Source organism: Schistocerca piceifrons, chromosome 1, assembly GCF_021461385.2.
Source record: "Schistocerca piceifrons isolate TAMUIC-IGC-003096 chromosome 1, iqSchPice1.1, whole genome shotgun sequence".
Classification (NCBI taxonomy): Eukaryota; Metazoa; Arthropoda; class Insecta; order Orthoptera; family Acrididae; genus Schistocerca; species Schistocerca piceifrons.
The window spans coordinates 829,495,491-829,515,498 of record NC_060138.1 but is presented as its reverse complement, the minus strand read 5'-3'; the positions used below and the strand labels follow the sequence as shown (position 1 = coordinate 829,515,498).

The window sequence follows — 20,008 nt, the reverse complement described above, 5'->3', positions numbered from 1 at the left end:
CCCGTCACTTTTTACTGATAGAGGATGAATTGGAGGATATATTTTATAATCTTAATTGTAAACAAATTATGAAGGATTGAATAATTTCTATGAAAAGAAATGAAAATGGTGTAAACAGGAAAACCATTTTCTGCTGTGAGAGACACAAGAGAAATCCAGGAATGTATCCTGAAAAGTACTTTGGGAACTATCTTACATCAAAACATTATGAACAGACCTCATTATTATAGTATGTAACAAGCAATACATATTAAAAGTTATAGTTGTGCTCATTTATGCCTTTCTCATTAAAATACACTATGGAGTCCACTAACTTACTTCCTACTCAACATAGATAAGACTGATGTGTATCAGCATCAACAAAATTGGATCAGAAACAGTTATATTTTCATGTTGTGATACTTTAAAATAAAGACTTGCCCATTCATTTATTTCTTGAACTCACAGTCCCTTCCATGTTTACTTGTGATTCTCCTTTACCTCTGATTCTTTCCAAATTGCATTTTTTTTCCTTTCTTTACTGTCGCCGTATTCCATACTTCATTTAATCTGTCCAGTTTATTTGCATCACCTTTCTGTCATCCATTTACATTTGCTCTCTCACCTTCCCAGTTCATTTCTTTGTTCCACTCCCATTCAATTTGCCAGTTTCTCAAGAGTTTGATCTTAACCATAATCAGGTATTCTGTCTATAATCTTTTACTGTTATGCATTTTTCCATAGTTGACAAATATATTCCCTTAATTATTAGTGTATACATATGGTTTGTATTAACTTCTTAGGGAAATTTTAGACTGTTATTTTGGGACTTACTTATTTTGAACTATGTATTCACATTTGCCCAGCCAAGTGTTGAATAAAAGTTGTAATGGAAAATTTGATGAGCATCAGTTAAGTGATAAACTGAGAAAAGCACCATGGCAGTTTTTATTGTGTAGTCAGATGTATGTCTATGTTGAAAGTAACCTATTTAGGAAATACAGTAATTTGTGCTTAACGGTTTTTCAGAGTATTTTGTAGTTCTGCAATTTACCATAATAGTAAATCACCTTTTGTCAGCTGTCAGTTTAGCATGAGAATTTATATCAACAGTGTAATGTAAGTCAATTTCGTTTTATTCATATGATTCTAGCAATTGAGTGTTTAGAGTAGGTTATCCATAGTAGATACATTCGGCAAGCATATTGTATCTGTCTGTAGTTACAAGCAGCTGCTAGAAGAGCATGAACAACTCCTGCTACGTTGGAGGCAGCAGGCAGTTGGCCCAGACTGGCGATCATTATACGAACAGATTAGTGACAGGTAAGTTCTGTTTCCATTGAATGCGTGTAGATTTATTAGTAACAAAGTTTGGCTTCAGCTAAAGCATTGATACTACAAAATTCAGTCAGAAATTGGACAGTAATTTTGCTGTACCTCCATGCTGATGCATCTTTATGTGGTCTGTATTTCTTCACTTTACTGAAATAAGCAAAGTTTAAGATACATACACAGTAAAGCAACTTCTTAATAGTGTCTAGCTCCATCTTTATTGTTCTAAACACTATCATTTCAACTTTAGTGTGAGTGAGCTCACTGCTGATAGCACTTCAAAGCATAATGAACAAAACTGAAGTGTAGAACAAATTTCATTGTGACTTTAGTGGCATTTGTACTCACAGAGGTACAAAAAGCACAATTAACTGTTTCACTGTTGCAGATATAGCAGGGATGGCGAGATTTGGCAACAGAAGCTGAAACATGCCGAAGCAGCCTTGCAGGAATCAGAGAATCGTTGTACACATTTGGAGAGGACTGTTGTGATGGCCAGAGAGAACAGCCGTCGCTCTTCAACTGTCACGTCACCTTCACGAGAGATGCGACGGAGCTTTGGTTCACTGAGTGACCTAACAAATATTGACCTTCGACGTGATTTGTCATCCCTTGACAAGGACAGGTATGTATGTGTGTGTGTGCACGCGCACGTGACAATAAAGTGTGCAAGAGTTGTACGGGAAAAATCGTAATTGGAATAAAGACTATAATCTTGCAGACTTATTTTGGGTGCTTCTCAAGGGCCAGATGCTCTGTCATTCTCACATGGGTTTATCATGTCACCAACAGGTTTAAATTCTGCTTCTCAAGCATTGCTCAGTTAACTCCGATTTGCACTTCGACTTGAGTGATCATAATACATATATTTAACAAGTTTCTGTAGAAAATAAATTCTTTTTAGAAATATTAACGATTGACTGCGAGGATTCCTACAGATTTTATGTAGTCTTATAATTTGCCATAGTGTGCATCTTGGTGAATTATACACATTTTCTGATTCTAATTTATTATCACTGTTATGATCAGTTACTTAAAAGTTTTGTCTTTGTGTCTGCAATTTCTGAACATACGTTCTGTGCGGCTTGCAAACATTTCTTCTTCTTATTGCTGGTAATCCTGTTTTCTTTCAGGCAATCTTTCATCTGACACAGTGCATGTAATCCACCAGCCGGTTCTTTTTTTTTTTTTTTTTTTTCTAAATATTATACCCTTGGTCTCTTTTGCACATTCATTTTGTGGTTTCAGTATGTATAGCTGATGTAAGAAACTATGTTTCTTAGACTAGTTTCTACTTTTTTCTTTTTCGTTATTGTTACCACAACTTGCAGATGTGGATGCAAGCTGTGAGAGTTTAGTCCTTCCTTCCCCTAAATTACTCTGAAGTTTTCATTAACCCTTTCATGGGCAAAATTATTGAGCAGTTTTTTTTAATGAATGGAGAGCAGATAGTAGTTAACATATAGGTATCTTTATCATACAGAATATCAAATTTGCTCCAATTGTGAAAGTGAGGTCACACAACAAGGTGGGAAGTATTCTTCCCACTGCCCTTCCTTGGAGTTACATGACAAAAACAACTTTTTCAATATATGTCACATTTATTTGATAAATTTACTTCTCTTGTTACAATGATTGTTCACAATTACTTGCCATGAAATTTTCTGAAACATGGGTGTATGCAAAGTGGTATTTGACAATATGTACAAACACAGCGAGTGCTCTTTTCCGCAGCTTTGGTACTACAATGACGGCACGTCCAGTAGGTTTCTCCTAAAATGGGTTGATGCTCCCCTACAGCTCCATGACGAAAATCTTCAGGTACTTTACCCCCTTTTGCCGGAAAGACAGGTTTTTGTCCACGCCTTTTATGGGATGAGAAGCCAGCGATCAATTGTCTGGCTAGATGGATCCTGTATGTGAGCTGATCATGCTGTCCACATTCTCTTTTACTTATTTTCCACAGGATAAAACTGTTCACTGCAGCAACGTCCACCAGGAAATAAAATATTCTATGCCACCATTTTACAGAACGTCTGCCAATAGCATACCTTTCTCGTAATTGATCAAACTTATCGACACCACCCATTATTTTGTTGTATTCTGCCACAACTTCAGGACAAGAAATCTCTGTACTAGTACCATCATTGTTTTTACTTTTCACTGTGGCTGTTTCTCATGGGACATGAATTGAGGATAGGAAAGCGACTGGACGGTTTTCCATCCATTTTACTGCAGAAATGGCTCCTTTTCTTGCAAACTGGAATTCTCCTCGTTCCAATTTTACATTTTCCTTCATAAATTTGGGTAAATCAAAAGTATTTACCTTATACTATAGCTCTGAGGAAAAAATCACAAAATGTCATGCAAACAGCACTGAAAGGCTCCTCTACAGAGCAACACTCAGCTATACAATGCCTCTGTGCGAAGGTACAGCAAAAACGGCGGGAACTTCCGAATGGAGGTAGTACCCTATACTGTTCACTAGGTGGTAGCACCGTACAGAGGTGGGAACTGTGAATCCTACAGGACTAGGAGCGAGTTCATTGTAGTGGGAAGCATGTTTCCCACGGCTCACGAAAGGGTTAACCAACAGCCCAGAAAACCAAGCTTTTGCTATAATAACAAGAATGCCGTGATGTATATTACTATGGTTTCAGGAATAAATATTTTGAGATCACAGATTCAAGAAACCTTTATAATCCCCATAGATTTTATTATCCCAGACAAATTTTGTTAATAATTTGGATTGTTTTGGTAGAATTACCTGAACCAATTCAAATACTGTTCTTTAGGCCACCAAACTTCGCTTGTGGATTATCTGTAAGTAAAATCATCAGACCTTATTTCTTCCATATCTCACAGATATTTTTGCAATTATCCAAGAGAACTCTATAAACAATCCATATTAGAACAGAAATTTGTCCTCTGCAGATAATTTGTGGGGTAGGGAGGACTGGGGAGTGATGTTATTAACATTAGTAAAGACTCCAGGTCACAGGTGAAGGTACATATGGTCAAAGGAGAAAATGTACACAGATAACCAATTTGCACAGAATATAGAAACCCTTTTTCACCTTTAGGTTCCTGTCCGCATTAGCTGCCAATAAAGAAAAACATGGTTCCAAAAGAGATTCTATTGATTTTCTATGTTCTTTTCTCCTATGATTTTTAGTTGCTGTTATTGCAGGTTTTAATGACTGTTCTGGAATAAAACTGAGTTCAGTACAGATATTAATTTCAAAAGTGAGTTATATAAGACTACAACTGTGTAAAATCCCATATAGATTTTACAAGCCAGAAATTATGTACATTACATAAATCTTGATGCGTATTCAAGTGCAGAGATATGCAAACAGGCAGAATACGGTGCCTAATGTAAGACAACAAGTGTCTGGTGCAGTTGTTAGATCAGTTACTGCTGCTACAATGACAGGTTATGAAGTTTTAAGTGGGTTTGAACTTGGCGTTATAGTCAGTGCATGAAAGATGGGACACTGCATCTCTGAGGTAGCGATGAAGTGGGGATTTTCCTATACGACCATTTCACGAGTATACTGTAAATATCAGGAATCTGCCAAAGCACCAAATCTCCTTCATCGCTGCGGCTGGAAAAAGATCCTACAAGAATGGGACCAATGATGGCTGAAGAGAATCGTTCAGTGTGATGGAAGTACAACACTTCCGCAAATTGCTGCAGATTTCAATGCTGGGCCACAAGTATCAGCATGCAAACCATTCAATGAAACATCATCGATACGGGCGTTTGGAGCTGAAGTCCCACTTGTGTACACTTGATGACTACATGACAAAGCTTTACACCTTGCCTGGGCTAATCACCACCAACATTGGACTGTTGAGGACTGGAAACATGTTACCTGGGTGGACGAGTCTCATTCCAAATTGTTTCAAGTGGATGGACTTGAATCCATAGACTCTGCATGTCAGCAGGGGACTGTTCAAGCTAGTGGAGGCTCTGTAATGGTGTGGGGCATGTGCAGTTGGAGTGATATTGGGCCCCTGATATGTCTAGATACGACTCTGACATGTGACAAATATGTGAGCATCCTGTCTGATCACCTGCATCCACTCATGTCTGTTGTGAATTCCGACAGACTTGGGGAAATTCCATCAGGACAATGAGACACCCCACACGCCCAGAATTGCTACGGAGTGGCTCCAGCAACACTCTTCTGAGTTTAAACACTTCCACTGGCCACCAAACTCCCCAGACATGAACATTATTGACCATATCTGGTATGCCTTGCAACATGCTTACAGATTTATGGACAGCCCTGCAGGATTCATGGTGTGAGTTCCCTCCAGCACTACTTAGACATTAATAGAGTCCATGCCACATCTTGTTACAACACTTCTGCAGGGACCTTGCACTATATTAGGCAGGTGTACCAGTCTCTTTGGCTCTTCAGTGTATAGTGGAACTAGTACATGTATGTGCCAACATCACTGTAATTGACGTGAACCAACTATTAGAAAGAGGAGACTACATGAAGCTTGGAATGCATCTTAACACGAGGAAAACAGAAAATATATTGAAGTATTGCTATTTCTCCATGCAAATGTAAGATGCCTGCATTGACAAGCCTAGTTACTTCCTCAGTAAGTTTCATTCATATGATGAAACCAGCTTTGGGGCATGGTGTTCAGAGGACAGTTAGAGGTAAAACCATTACCCATTCCACTTCTCCTCAGCAAAGGAGAAATTCATTGGAAATTGTCAGTGCACCTGCCCAGATAAGTATCAAGTTGCCATGTCAAGTCCAATTGGATCTATTAAAAGCAAAAGTCCAATCAGTGTGCTAAAACAGGCTGGCTGCAAAGGAAATAAGTGTGTGCTCAGACACTTTGTGATGACAGTCAAGGTGTAAAAGGAGGGGGGGGGGGAGGAGGGGATGAAGTACCTACTACATGTGTGACAGCAAACAATCGACTATATGTGTGTGTCTTCCAGAACAAGGAAAGGCCCAGAGAGCAGCAGTAATTTTTTTATGGCTGCACTGGGGAAGTCACTTCATCACCACCATCTGTTTCCAAAGCTTCAAGAAACTGGCCATAGATGTAACTACACAATCTGCAAGTGGTGAATGTACAAGCAAACTGATGCGCTGCTACATAAGAATCCAGATCTATTCTTTTGTGAACATGACCCTTTATTATTTGTACACAGGAATATCAGGTCTTTAAAAAATAAAACTGATGATCTCAACAATTTTGTTAGAAGCGAACAAGAATATTATATTATGCATTAATGAACATTGGCTAAGTGAAAATTAACTGCAGTTATATGCACCATCAGGTTTTGACTTAGCAATGGGTCACTGTAGATGAATACAAAACTATGGGAGGAGGGAGGGGCTCGATATATGTTTGCAGTGGCATAGACTTAGATTACAGTGCCTTTTGTGTCAATGATTAACATATATGGGGATTGGAACTTTAATAGTGGCAACTATTTATTTACAGCTCGTACAAAATATATATGTGTTTCAAAGTTGTGCTGATCTTCAAATTAGTCACCAGCATTGTGTATAATCCATTGCCAGCAATGTGGAAGTCGTATGGTATTCCTAGCAGAGCCAGTTGTGTTGACAGTTTGAGTGGTGCAGTCTATTGCCCGATGAATTTGTAGCAGTTCTGAAGTGAATGCCATGAAGTGTTTCCTTCAGTTTAGAAATCAAGTTGAACTTATGAGGGCTTAAGTCATGGGAGTGCAGTAGGTGGTATAGCACTTAGCAGCCCCATCAGTCAAACAAATCGGTAACAGCTTGCACTGCATGTGCTTGAGCATTGTCCTGCAAAATGATAGTCAGGTCCTGCAGAAAGTGTTATCACTTCTGTCTCTAAGCTGGTCGTAGGTTGTGTTCCAAAAATGAACAGTATAGAGACAGAAGTGATGACACTTTCTTTAGGATCTGACCATCATTTTGCTTGGACAATGCTCAAGCAAGTGCAGTGCAAGCTGTTACTGATTTGTTTGACTGATAGGGCTGCTAAGTGCTATACCACCTACTGTGCTCCCCTGACTTAAGACCTCGTAAGTTCAACTCAATTTCTAAACTGAAGGAAACACTTCACGGTATTCACTTCAAAACTGCTACAAATTCATCGGGCAATAGACCGCGCTGCTCGAACTGTCAACACAACTGGCACTGCTTACAGTATCATTGCTGGCAACAATGCTGGTGACTACTTTGAAGGTCAGTAAAACTTTGAAACACGTATCTATTTTGCATGAGCTGTAAATAAATAGTTGCCACTATTAAAGTTCCAACCCTAGTATAAAATGTACTGTTGACAGCAGCAATTTTACTGCCTGTGTTAAAACATATAATCTGCATACCAATTGATACTGAAGTATTTGTGTGGCCCTACAGACACAGGTATTACTTTCAGAAATTGCCTAAATAGACAGTTTAAATTTTTGGTGACATAAATATTGACGTAAGGCAAAGGACACCTAAACTTAATCTACCTGATGTACTAAGACCACTTGACCTGTAAAATATTAATGATATCTCATCAACACAATCTGCCTGTCTTAATAATGTAATTACTGATATTGAGGCAAATCAGTTTGAACTGTGGTTGTTAAACACACTTTTTTTTTCAGACCATAAAGGTATCTGGTTTAAATTAAAAACTAAAATGCCTGCATCTGACTCCAATGAAATTAAGTACACAGGCTGCTGAATGAGGAGAACGCTGATAACTCGAAAACACAGGCTAAAAATGACAAACTGGAATGGCATTCTGCTCCAGAGTACTCGTATTGAAAATGCATTTACATTATTTATCTATGCGCTGTCAGATACATTCAAAACTAGCTGCCCTAAAGTAGTAGGAAAAATATGGGAACTGCCAGAAGACATGGTCTTACACCTTTATGTAACTGGGCCACACCTTATCTACAAAGGCCTAGAATTCTGTTAATGATTTTCTGTGACAAATCAAAGATGAGTCTTGTCCTAATAATTACTGACCAATCTCTCTTTTACCCATCCTGTCGAAAGCACTAGAGTACAGCATTAGCTCCAAATCAGTAAACATCTGTCTGTGAATAACATTCTTAGTGACTCACAGTATGGCTTGAGATATGGCTTGTCAACAGTAAAAGCAATTAATTTTTTTTATTTTATTTTTTTTTTATTTACACTATTGTAATCTGACTCAAGATCATCTGTAAATGCTGTTCTCGTGGATCTCAGCAAAGCATTGGACTCTGTGTCATAAAATTCTACTAGGAAAAACTCTGCTGCTGTGTTTTTAGATGCTCGGAATTATCTCTACTCAGATCCTATCTGAGTGGCAAAAAACAAGTGTGCAGTTAAAGAATATGATGGTTTGTTACAGCTGAGAAAGACTTAAGAGCATTAAACCAGGAAAGTAGGGATTGTCTCAGAGTAGCTAGTAAGTGGTTCAAAATTGTTGAGTTGTGTATCAATCGTGAAACCACTGTAATATTTTCTTTAGTTTATATATTACAGATGATGACAATGACTGGACTTTTTAAACTTCTTAGGGTCCATCTTGACTCAAAATTAACATGGAAGAGTCATAATGGTTATCTCTCTTCTAATTTAGCACATGTTACACACTTGTTAGACAAACTAAGGTCTTGTGTTAATGATAAGCTATTGCTCAATGCATACTATGCCTTCTTCCACACACACACACACACACACACACACACACACACACACACACACACACACACACACACTTGATATATGCTATTTTGTTATGACAAAATTCCCCTGGAGCAAAAAATTTTTCATTTGGCAAAAGAAAGCAACTGATGCATCTGTGGAGTCAGAAATAACGAGCCTTGCAGACTGTGTTTCAAAAAACTAAAAATACCAACAGTTACATCCTTCTTTATATTAAGCTGACTAATAAATACAAAAGAAAATGAATACATTCACAAAATACAACTATCTGTCCATCAACTAAGACAGGCCTAAAACAGCAAATCAGCATCACAGTCATCAGACTTAAGAAAAGTCCAGATAGTTACTAATATGTGGTGTAAAAATATTTTGCCAGTGCAGCTATACAATGTGCCCACCGAGTACGTTCAAAAACACCACACAGAAATGGCTTCGAGAAAAAGCATTTTATATAGAAGAAGAGTTCAAAATGTGCCCCAATATAGTTTAAATGAAACTTATATACATGTGAATTTATTGAGTACATCAAGTGCAGTATGATAGGCAATTTTGTGTCTGGCAAACAATAATGATGTAAATTTCTTTTACACAGTGTTTATTGTGTATGTTATTTATGTAATTGTAAATGTGTATGTACACACTAGATTTCATTGTTAGCATTTTTAGTGCTTAAAGATGGATAATTAATAAATAATAATAAATAAATAAATCTGAAGCAAGCTCTTACCAAGCAGTTATCTACTCTTAGACTTAAGGATTCTTTTTCAAATGCTTTGTGTTGGTGTTAGATGTTCCATTACTCTACTATTTTGTGGGTTTCCTTGTGAGTACTGAACAAGCTGTTTTCAAATTATTTTCTTTAATATACATATGTTAAGAACTGAATGTTTTCCAGAGTTTTGGAAGAGTGTGATGAACTCAGAGCACGTTTTGAGAAAGCTGTGCAGGAAATTAAAGCGATGAAACGTGAATTACGTGAGTCTCATGCTCTTTATGATGATCTTGAACTTATATGTATTGCCCTGCGGCAAGATGCAAAGAACCGCGAAGAAAACGAGAGGGCACAGGCTGCACTTATGGTGTCACGTATAGAAGATTTAACATCAAAGCTTACTTCTGCTGAGAAACAGGTAAAGGGAAAATGACTTTCCTTTAAGTACTTACTCGTATACATTATTCTTCAAATAACTAGTCACTTTGTAAAGAGTCTAATACTAAAATGTTGTCATTGAAAATATTCATATTTTTATGAAGTACAAATTCTGATTAATTATTTTTACACAGGTTCGTAGCCTGAAGCAGAAGCTTTCAAAGTCAGACTCCCGAGAAAAAAGACGTTCTCTATCTTTAAAGGGCAGAGAATCATTTCAGATATGTAAAGAACTAGAAGAAAAACTGGGAGAACTAGAAGCAAAAATAAATGCACTGGAAGCAGGACGACCATTCACTGATATCCCTAAATCAGTTAGGGTGTCAAGAAGTGAATCGCCACAGCTAACACAGAAGGAACTGGGTAGCAATGAGAATTTGAAATCTTCATCAGCTCGTCTAAGGAGAAAGTCATTAGATAGTGCAACAAGCTCTGAGCCAATGAAGGTTCTGATTCGTCTGTCTGCACTGGAGTCGAAAGTGGCCAAAGCGACTGAAAGTTTGGCATCAGAGACAGATGATGTAGACATGACGACTCAAAGTTCATCGCCAGAACATCCAGAACACTCAGGTCTGCCAGTGGAGGTGAGTGTTGAACAAGCAGAAAGTGACAGATGTTCTGAAGCAGAGGTGCGCTTACATGCACTAGATGCAATGATTGCAAAATCAAGAGAAAAAGTACAACAGTGTTTGAACATAATGCAGACTTACAGAGAGTCTGTTGATCATTCTTCAGTGTTAGATTACTTCTTATCCTTAGAATGTAGGTTGTCAGAAATTAAAGATATTCTGCAGCAGTGCAACACACAGTACTGTGAGAGTGAAACAGATAGGGTATTTGACTCTGAGGAAGTACAAATAATTGGAGATTCTGTAAATTTAGTAGTAAGTCAACTAGAAAATGTTTTGAGGCAGAAGTTGTCAACACTTTTTGAAAAAAGAAAATGTCTTTATGCCAGTAACCAGTTAGACTACAAAGCATCATTAAATCTTCTTGCAGAAAAACTGGCTTATGAAACAGTTATAATAAGCAGGGTACTGCAAGCTGTTTTAAAAAGCAAAGAAAATTTTTTGGATTTTAAAAAGTGGGTAGTTGACAGTGAGATTCTGGAAAGTAGTAGGCTAATATCAGCTCTTAAACTGAAGTTAAGTGGTACAAATAACTCTGGTTACAAAAGTTCACAAAGCTCCCTTGAACATCTTACAAAAATTCTTTCTGAAAGATTGCTTGTACAGGGGACTTTAGCTCTTTCTGATGCAGTTCAGTCAAAAATAGTAAAAGACACTGTATGTTCTGGCACTCAAGATACACACATCATTAATATACTTCTGCAGAAACAGAACGATCTTAATATGTGTGTGAGAAAATACAAGGAAGAGAAAATAGATGAGTTAGCACAGTCTTTGGCATATGAGACTTTGAGCCACACTGATGAAATAGTTGAAGCAAACAACTGTAAACTAGAAGATAAGAAGTTGAGAGAAGCTTGGACAGTTGCACAGGAAACAGTAAATCATGAACTTATACAAGCTGAAATATCACATGTTGCGATGAGGTGCAGTCAGGCTTATGAATCTAGTCTGACAGCAGAAAGGCAAGCCAGTTTTACCTTTATTGGAACACAGCGTTCATTTTTGGAACAGTGGGCAGAAACGGTTGAAGAAATTTTGAGGAAAGAAATGGAAATGGGTATTGAAGAGCTGACAAAGAAGTATGAAGAGTATATAATAAGATTGAAACAGAATAAAGATACTATAAAGAACCTTAATCGCAGTCAAAGCACAAAAGACTCAAGAAAATTGTTAGCAGAACTTGCAGATGTGATTGCTAATAAAGCTTTAATTGATGCTAGAATTAGTGTAATCGTGCAAGAAAAATCTTCTTCAGTAGTAGATAGATCACCTCTCCCACAACAGGTGGAAAACAGTGTCACAGATTCAAATGTAGTACACCTTTTAGACAGTGAACCAATTCTTGCTAGACTTCTGGATGATGAAACACCCGAGACTAATGTGAAACTTGGTTCAGAATTTGAATTCTTATTTCACAAATTTTATTCTGAGTGTCAAGGATTACTTGATAGTGGCTCCAGTGATAAACCTAACTATCTAACAGGCCAGAAGGCGAATCAGGAATCTGCTCAAGAAGTTCTTAAGGATCTTTATTACCTGGAAAAAGATCTAGAAGTTCTTCGTAATCATTTAACTTCTCAGGAAATGTTGTGCTCAGCTGAAATTGATGCAGGATATCAACATTTGACAGATTTGGAAGATTGTGATATGGAAGTAACTTGGCACAGTGTGTGTAGTAAATGTTCCGCACTTCGAGAACAGGTGGCCAACTTAAATAGGTACATGCTGCATGAACACCAGTGTTCGAAATGCATGGAACTACAGGAACAAATGAAAAGGTAAGACCCAATTATTCATCAAGAAAAATAAAATTTTGTATGATCAGTTGATAATTATGTAAAAATTGTAAATCGCCTAATTTCTTCACCAGATCTACTGACATGCAGCTTGACTGTAAATTATAATGTGTATTAGCTTTCATACTTGCATTGCAATCTGCAATGTATGTTATTTACATCAAATCATATAAAGTAGTAATAAATGCAGGAAGCAGTAGATATATACCTATCGCATGGTAGTCACAACCATTACAGTTATTTTATTGTACTGTTTCTTGTCTCAGGCTTGAAGAGATCCACCAGGAAAGTGTATCACTCTTGAGAAAGTCACATCAACAGGAAATGGAAGCTCTAAAAGCAGAGTTGGAGCAGCAACAGCAGGCTCTTGTAAGAATTATTCAAGAATTTATTTTATTTGTAAATTCATTGTTAAAAGATCACAGTAAAAATTACCACTATTCCAAATATAAAACTTCCTGGCAGATTAAAACTGTGTGCCGGACCGAGACTCAAACTTGGGACCTTTGCCGGGCAAGTGCTCTACCAACTGGTAGCGCACTTGCCCGCAAAAGGCAAAGATCCCGAGTTCGAGTCTCTGTCCGGCACACAGGTTTAATCTGCCAGGAAGTTTCATATCAGCGAACACTCCACTGCAGAGTGAAAATCTCATTCTGGGATTCCAAATATAGATTAGATTGGTGATGAGAAATGTTTGCCAGGCCTACTTTCATCAGCTTACTGGTCACACCAGTATCACCTCATCAGAAATCTTAGAGAAATTGTATCCTTTTGATTCTTGTCACGTGCTATCCCCTTGAGGCACTTTTTCTGTAGATTTCCTTTCCCGTACCTTAATCCAGAATCATATCATAAATTTAGTACCTGTTTTTGTTTTTTACACTATCTGTGGTTCTAATGTCATCTGAAGCTCGTTTTTGATTGTGTTGTTCCACATCTACAGTGTTGATTATTCTTTCTGTTGCACTGTTGCCTAGTGTACATATATTTATTTTCCTCTCCCTATGTCGTATCAAACTTCAGTAAATGATGAATAATGTGTTTGTAATACCTGTTTTGTTACAGAACATCTGTTTCTTCATTTGTTTTTTTCACTTACGTCAAGTTCATGGTAGACCAGGTAAAACATAAGAACTCCTGTACACATTGTTGTAGTTGCTAAATAATGTCATGAGTTTTATTGTTATGTACTAGATGTGGCTGATAGTTTGACCACTTAATTACTCTCAGTTCTGTGGTTATTCTGATGACCATGAGAGACAACTGCAGAATCATAAAGTATAAGATTTTCATAATTCCTTTGTCCCCACCCCCAACTACCCCCTGCACACACATACTACAGGCTTAAATTTCTTTACCTGATGACAGAAGGTCCCTGTGCAGTACACAATGAAATTGAATGAAATTAATGAGTTGCTGGCATTAACTTTTTACTGCAAACAGTAAATGTGGAGATAAGCTCTTTGAACAATAACAACACAGTATGTTTGAAGTAGTGTAGTGTGTATTGAAGGATGCTGAACGGTGTGTCATGAAGTGTCCACCACACACTAAAAGGTGGCTTGTGGAGTATGGATGTAGATGTAGAAATAATGTATTTTCTTTTTAACATCACAGTTTTAGTTATAAATCTGCATGTAGGCAACCCTTCTCATGCATCACAAATAAAAGATGTGATTTTTAGACAGTAGCAACTGCGCTCTCTCTCTCTCTCTCTCTCTCTCTCTCTCTCTCTCTCTCTCTCTCTCTGGCCTAGAATGTGCCATGTCAAGAAGTTTAGCAGTCTTCATATCTTACAGACTTTTTTCTTATCTCTTTTTGTCTATATGCTATACAGTAAAAAATGAAATGTAACATTTATGAAATAGTGGTGTGAGAATTGGCTTCATCAAGCTGTAAATGACTTGGGTTTTTGTGATTTGCTTGTCATATTTACTTCTGTTGCAGATTAAAGTGTTTCATTTTGTTATTAAAATTGTACTTAAAATAGTTGTTATATGTTTCACATAGATTGCTCAACATGAACATGAGCAGACACAGTTGAAAGAAAGAGCCCGCCGCCTTGAACGTAGGCTTGGTACTCTGGACTCTGAATACACGCAACAGGTGGAAAATCTCAGAGCTGCATATCAAAAAACTCTAGCAGAAGGACTTGAAAGGGACATTGAGGGTGAGGAGAACATCAGGCAGAGATATCAAGCTGAAATTGAACACCTCAGGGTAAGACAATGATTTTCTTTTCTTTTTAGCATACAAATGAGTTCGTAATGTTACTATTTGAAGAATTTATTTGATTTAATAGTGTTCGCCTGGAATATCAAGCAGAACTGTAATCTTGGGCTCAAATCTCTTGGAAAATTTATTATGTACACACAGTTTTCTGATGTTTCTGTGTTCCAGTAAAGTACACATGAATTACCACGTAAATTACAAGTAAGGTGTACATAAAGCCTGGGAACACTTTCAATTATTTATTACACAAGAACTAAACACTGTACAGATGTCATACATATTGCATTTTGAAGAGAGACCCTGAAAGATTTTCTTCATCTATACCACCACAGCGTAGTTTGGTAATTTGTCGATAGTCAGCACTAATCACAAACATGGCTCCACATTCACTTCACTCACACTGGGATGTCTGCTCGCCATGTTTGCAACTAGTGCTGACTATCTGCAAATTATCAAACTATGCTGTGGTGATATATATGGGGGGAGGGGGGGGGGAGAGGAACAACCTTCAGGGTTTCTCTTCAAACTGACATAGGTATGATATTTGTACAATGTTTGGTTCTTGTGCAATAAATAATTGAAAGTGTTCCCGGACTTTATGTACACCCTGTATTATCTGAAAAAATAAGCAGGTGGTAGCCATTCATCGTAAAGATTGAAAGACTTTGATTTCTGTGGCTTTGGATAAATATTAAACAAGTGTTAAACTGATCAAAGTAATGTTGGTACTTTCAAAATATTCGTATGGAATTGAGCTTAAAATCTTTTATGCCCTTGCTCTTTTTATTATACAAAACTACTCAAATTAGTGGTTGCTATGAAAATAGTGAAAATAACTGTGTTGAGAAACATCACTTACTCCAGAGCACATCATCTCCTTTGTTGTATGTGAGCTGTAATCGTCAATCATTTGTTCTTGTAATGGAGAAAATTTGTCTGAAAGTACAACAGAAAGCGTATTATGTATTCAGCCATATAACTGGCCAGTATTCAATGAGTAATGAAGGCAGCTTTTGGCAGAATATTTAGATGGAGCAACTTTTTACCAAATACTAGTGTACATCTGATCCCCAGACAGACATAATTGAGGAGTAGTAATGCATAAAAGTTAATCTGCACTGACCAGGATTATCAACCACAAAAAAAAAAAGATAATAATACTGAACAGCAAAGTTGATGCCAGAGCTTAGACAACACCTTGAATAAATCACTATGAAATGTCAAATTGAATTGAGAAATAGGTATTTCAAAAAAAAAAAAAAAGATACAGTGAGCCATCCTTCATCCTGTCTCCAACAACATGTTCCATTTTTGTATGGCAGTCATCCAATAAAGGCTCATAATTCTGTTGTGCTGTATACTTATATTGTTGAACATAGTCTGGGGAACATTTTCATTGTGTTATCTTCAAAATAAGTAAGAAGAGTAAGGCATCAGATGACATTGTGTAGGCACTCTAAGGCTTCATATGACATAAATTTTGTTCCTTATCAATAGTGGTGTCTTCTAAATACACAGTGCCCTTTTAATGGTGATGGCCATATTCAAGCAGGTGAATTTCTTCTTCCCCTAACCACTCAGTCATATAATTTGAAACTTCATAAACCATCTGTGAGTCAGTGAGGTCCTGTGCTGCTTAAAACACTACACCATTATTCAGAAGATAAAGTTTCAAATTTTTATTCTGTTCAAATTTAGGTGTTCTTTGATTTTCTTGTATTACTGAACTGAAATTCAAGTGCAGTTCCTCATAAAAGGCCATGACATGTTTTCAACAAAATCTTTCTAATTGTTTATATGATGCTGAACTCTATAATTTTATTTGTAGAAAAGTTCTGGTAGAACTTAAACACTTTTGGATTAAAGGAGACTGCTCACTAGAAAGCAAGGGTGTTGAGTCGTCAATAGGCACAGGCAAAAAGAAACTTCCTAGCTCTTAGAATAATCCTTTTTCGGGCCAGAGCACAAAAAATTCTTTTTTGAGCTAGAGGGACATGAAGTTGTCCCTCCTCCCCCCCCCCCCCCCCCCCCCCCCCCCCCCCACACACACACAGAGAGAGAGAGAGAGAGAGAGAGAGAGAGAGAGCGCAAACATTTTCTTATGCACCTACAAGGTGCCAGCTGTGTGACCAGCTGGCATGGCATCTTGTAGGGGGAAAAGATGCAGTAATTTGTGGCGAATAATGCAGAATTGTTCTGCTGTATGCACATAAGGAATTCTAGCTGCAAGTGATAATGCCATAGCATGGACTATTTCAGCAGTTACATCATAAGCGACATGAATCACAGTGTAAAGTTTTGTTGCTTGTTAAGCAGCATTGTTATTAAATAATTACCTTCAAGTGAAAACACTTCCTATCTCTGCACCCTCTTTCACAAACTGAACACCTTGTATGTATTGTATCTGTATGAAACATCAAGGAAGACTTGATTTCTGATTTTAACATAGTGCTGTAACATTCCATCTGTTGCTCTAACAGGCTCTGTGTGAAAAAGGATTGGTTGCAATGGAAAATTCTCACAGACGTATAATAGCTGAACTGGAAGAGAAACATCGTCAGGAATTGGAACAACTGCGGCTAGAAAAGGAACAGGCACTTGCTGAGGAAACACAGGCCACCCTTGCAGGTATGCATTAAAACTAATCTTGACAGATGCTTTATAATATGGTAGTCAGTTGTGTGTTAAATAACCCTACCAATTTTTCAGCCCTAGATGCTATGAGAAAAGCACATGAAACTGAAGTTCAGAAAGAGATTGCAAAATTTAAGTCTGAATTCATAAAGAAGATGCAGTCTACACACGACATTGGTGCACTTCATAAAGAGCATGAGTAAGTCTAAACAATTTCTGATTATAAACTGCTTTATATAGAACTGCATGCAGCTAACAAGTGTAGGAAAAAAGGTAAATAGATCATTTAGCATTGTAGCAAGTTCAAATGTTATGTTTAAAAGTTAAAAGATGGTGCTAGAACCATAATTTCCAAGCGAGTAAGCGGGGAGCAGTATACCATGATTGCATAACAGATGACTTTGAAACAGTCTGTGTATTTTCCCTTTTTGTAAATATTTTGTATGTAGCTTCATTATGCTTCTTCTTGTGTCACTGATTTCAGAATTTTAGAACAAAGTTTGCTTTTCACCAACCTCCAATGAAATAAATAGTCTGAATACAAGATAATTTGAGATGAAGATTAACCCAGTCAACAGGCCTAGGCAAACACCCTACCTCCCACTGAGATGGGAAAAGATCATTCTGCCTTAGTTATGGATGGGGTACTGCCTTGGTGCACATGACTGTCTTCTATGGCAAAGTGAAGTTACCAATTTATGCCCTTGCACTCAACCATTCTGTAGTATACTGACAATGGGGCAACTCTAAATTTATGCCTCTGTATATTATTTTCGATAACCATGAGATGGTGCATGTTTTAAATTAAAAGTGGTGACTTTTAACAAGAAAAGGATAAACAGGCATGGTTTCAGCATGTTGTAAAGTGGTTGAGATGATTACTTAATAGTGGCCAGCCAGTTTCACACACATATCTGTTAAACTATTGTGCCATAAGGCTTGGTTTTGGCGCCTTTGCTATTTCTTATACTTAGAAATGACCTCTTACTCTGTCAGAGTACATTCAATGGATAAATAGGTGGGAAAACTTGGAAATGTCTGCTAACTGTGCATTCGATAATATGGTGTACTGGTTTAGTGTAGTGAACTCTCTCTAAATGTCGAAAAAACTCATTAGGTACAATTTCATGAGCAACAGAAAGAACAAGAGGATATAAATATAAAATGTAGTGGACAACAAATACAGCAAGTGGACTCTAAAAATCCTTGGTGTGTACATCGGTAACAAAATTGGCCCTGCCATTTCGTAGATCTGCCAAAAAGACTTCATTCCACAAATTTTGCCATGTTCATAATTACTTCATCTACACACTATGATGGCACCAGAGCTGCATACTTAAGATATTCCAATACTTTGTTGTCTTGCAACATAAACTTTTGGAGTAATCAGCTCTTGCCAGAAAAAAAGTTCTTGTTACTCAGAAGAGAGTTATAAACGTAATGAGTGGTGTTGATCCAAGACAGTATTTCAGGAATCTGTTCTGGAAAGTATAGGATTTTTAGAATGACATCTACTTTACTACTGTGTATACTTCATTAACAAAATCATTGGCTTTTCAAAACCTTGTTGCACGTTGTGGCCATTATATGAAGTCGGTCACAGTACAGAGGGCAAAACAATGCTTTTACAGTAATCGGACAAATGTTGCCCTTGTGCAGAAAGGTGTAAATTACTCATGCATTCAAGAACAAGTTGATACATCAATTTTTAAAATTCATTCTACTCATTTAGGGAATTTTTTTAGCATAAATGAGTGTACATTTGTGTAGTTTAATTGTAGAACTTGAATGTCCTATACTGTGAACATAAATATAATTTTTATTTTATTTATTTTTTTTTTTCTGTAAAATATATCATATTGATTTACAGATATCAGGCTATTAGTACTCTGAACATCTCATAGTGTATATGTAAAAATTATTGTTGTGTTTGTTGTACTATGTACCTTACTTATTTTCATGTATTATGATTGGTCATTAGATGATATGAGTATCAAAAATCTAGCATATTGTACGGTACTGTATCTGTTGTTGCAAATTTTATTAAAAATTCACAGTTCTAAACATTGCAAAAAAACACTAACTTGTACTGTAACCTAGGAACTGTAATGCTATTGGAATCAGTGGAACTCGTAATAAAATAAACTATTATAGATTTTTGAGACATATATTTTCTTTCTTTTACAAGGGTTTTGTTACTGTCCTGCATTTTAGCTGTATGACCATCACACATGTCATATAGTGCTCAGATGAAAGAAAAATTGGGTTCTGTACCATACTAAATGGCAGGGAGACTGTTATCAAAAGGAGGAAGACAGTTTCCATAAACAGTAACAGTGCTGTAATTATTCTTATTAATGAATTTTATATTGCAGGGCAGAGATGGAAGAGATAAAGAAAGAAATTCTGTCACTGTCCGAGAAGTATTCAATCAAATGTGTTGAGTCAGCAGCACTAGAAGAGCAACTGAGTGTGGCTAACAAGCAGCTTGCTGAAGCACAGCAACACATTCTTCAGCTGGATGCAAGGTACACAATAGCTTCATATGGTTCTGCTCATGAGATA

General features: G+C 37.1%; 1 protein-coding gene across 2 annotated transcripts in view; it reads left to right on the top strand.

Annotated features, from left to right (window-relative positions):
* The window catches only part of LOC124714599 (protein outspread), a 758,909-nt gene that overhangs the window by 704,431 nt on the left and 34,470 nt on the right, over positions 1–20,008 (top strand). For both annotated transcript variants that reach the window (XM_047243036.1, XM_047243037.1), the window contains exons 16-24: positions 1,201–1,302; positions 1,700–1,936; positions 9,895–10,129; positions 10,284–12,559; positions 12,844–12,946; positions 14,588–14,797; positions 17,290–17,437; positions 17,519–17,642; positions 19,819–19,971. In XM_047243036.1, the coding sequence (XP_047098992.1) occupies positions 1,201–1,302; positions 1,700–1,936; positions 9,895–10,129; positions 10,284–12,559; positions 12,844–12,946; positions 14,588–14,797; positions 17,290–17,437; positions 17,519–17,642; positions 19,819–19,971 (3,588 nt within the window). The remainder of the gene's footprint in view (positions 1–1,200; positions 1,303–1,699; positions 1,937–9,894; positions 10,130–10,283; positions 12,560–12,843; positions 12,947–14,587; positions 14,798–17,289; positions 17,438–17,518; positions 17,643–19,818; positions 19,972–20,008) is intronic.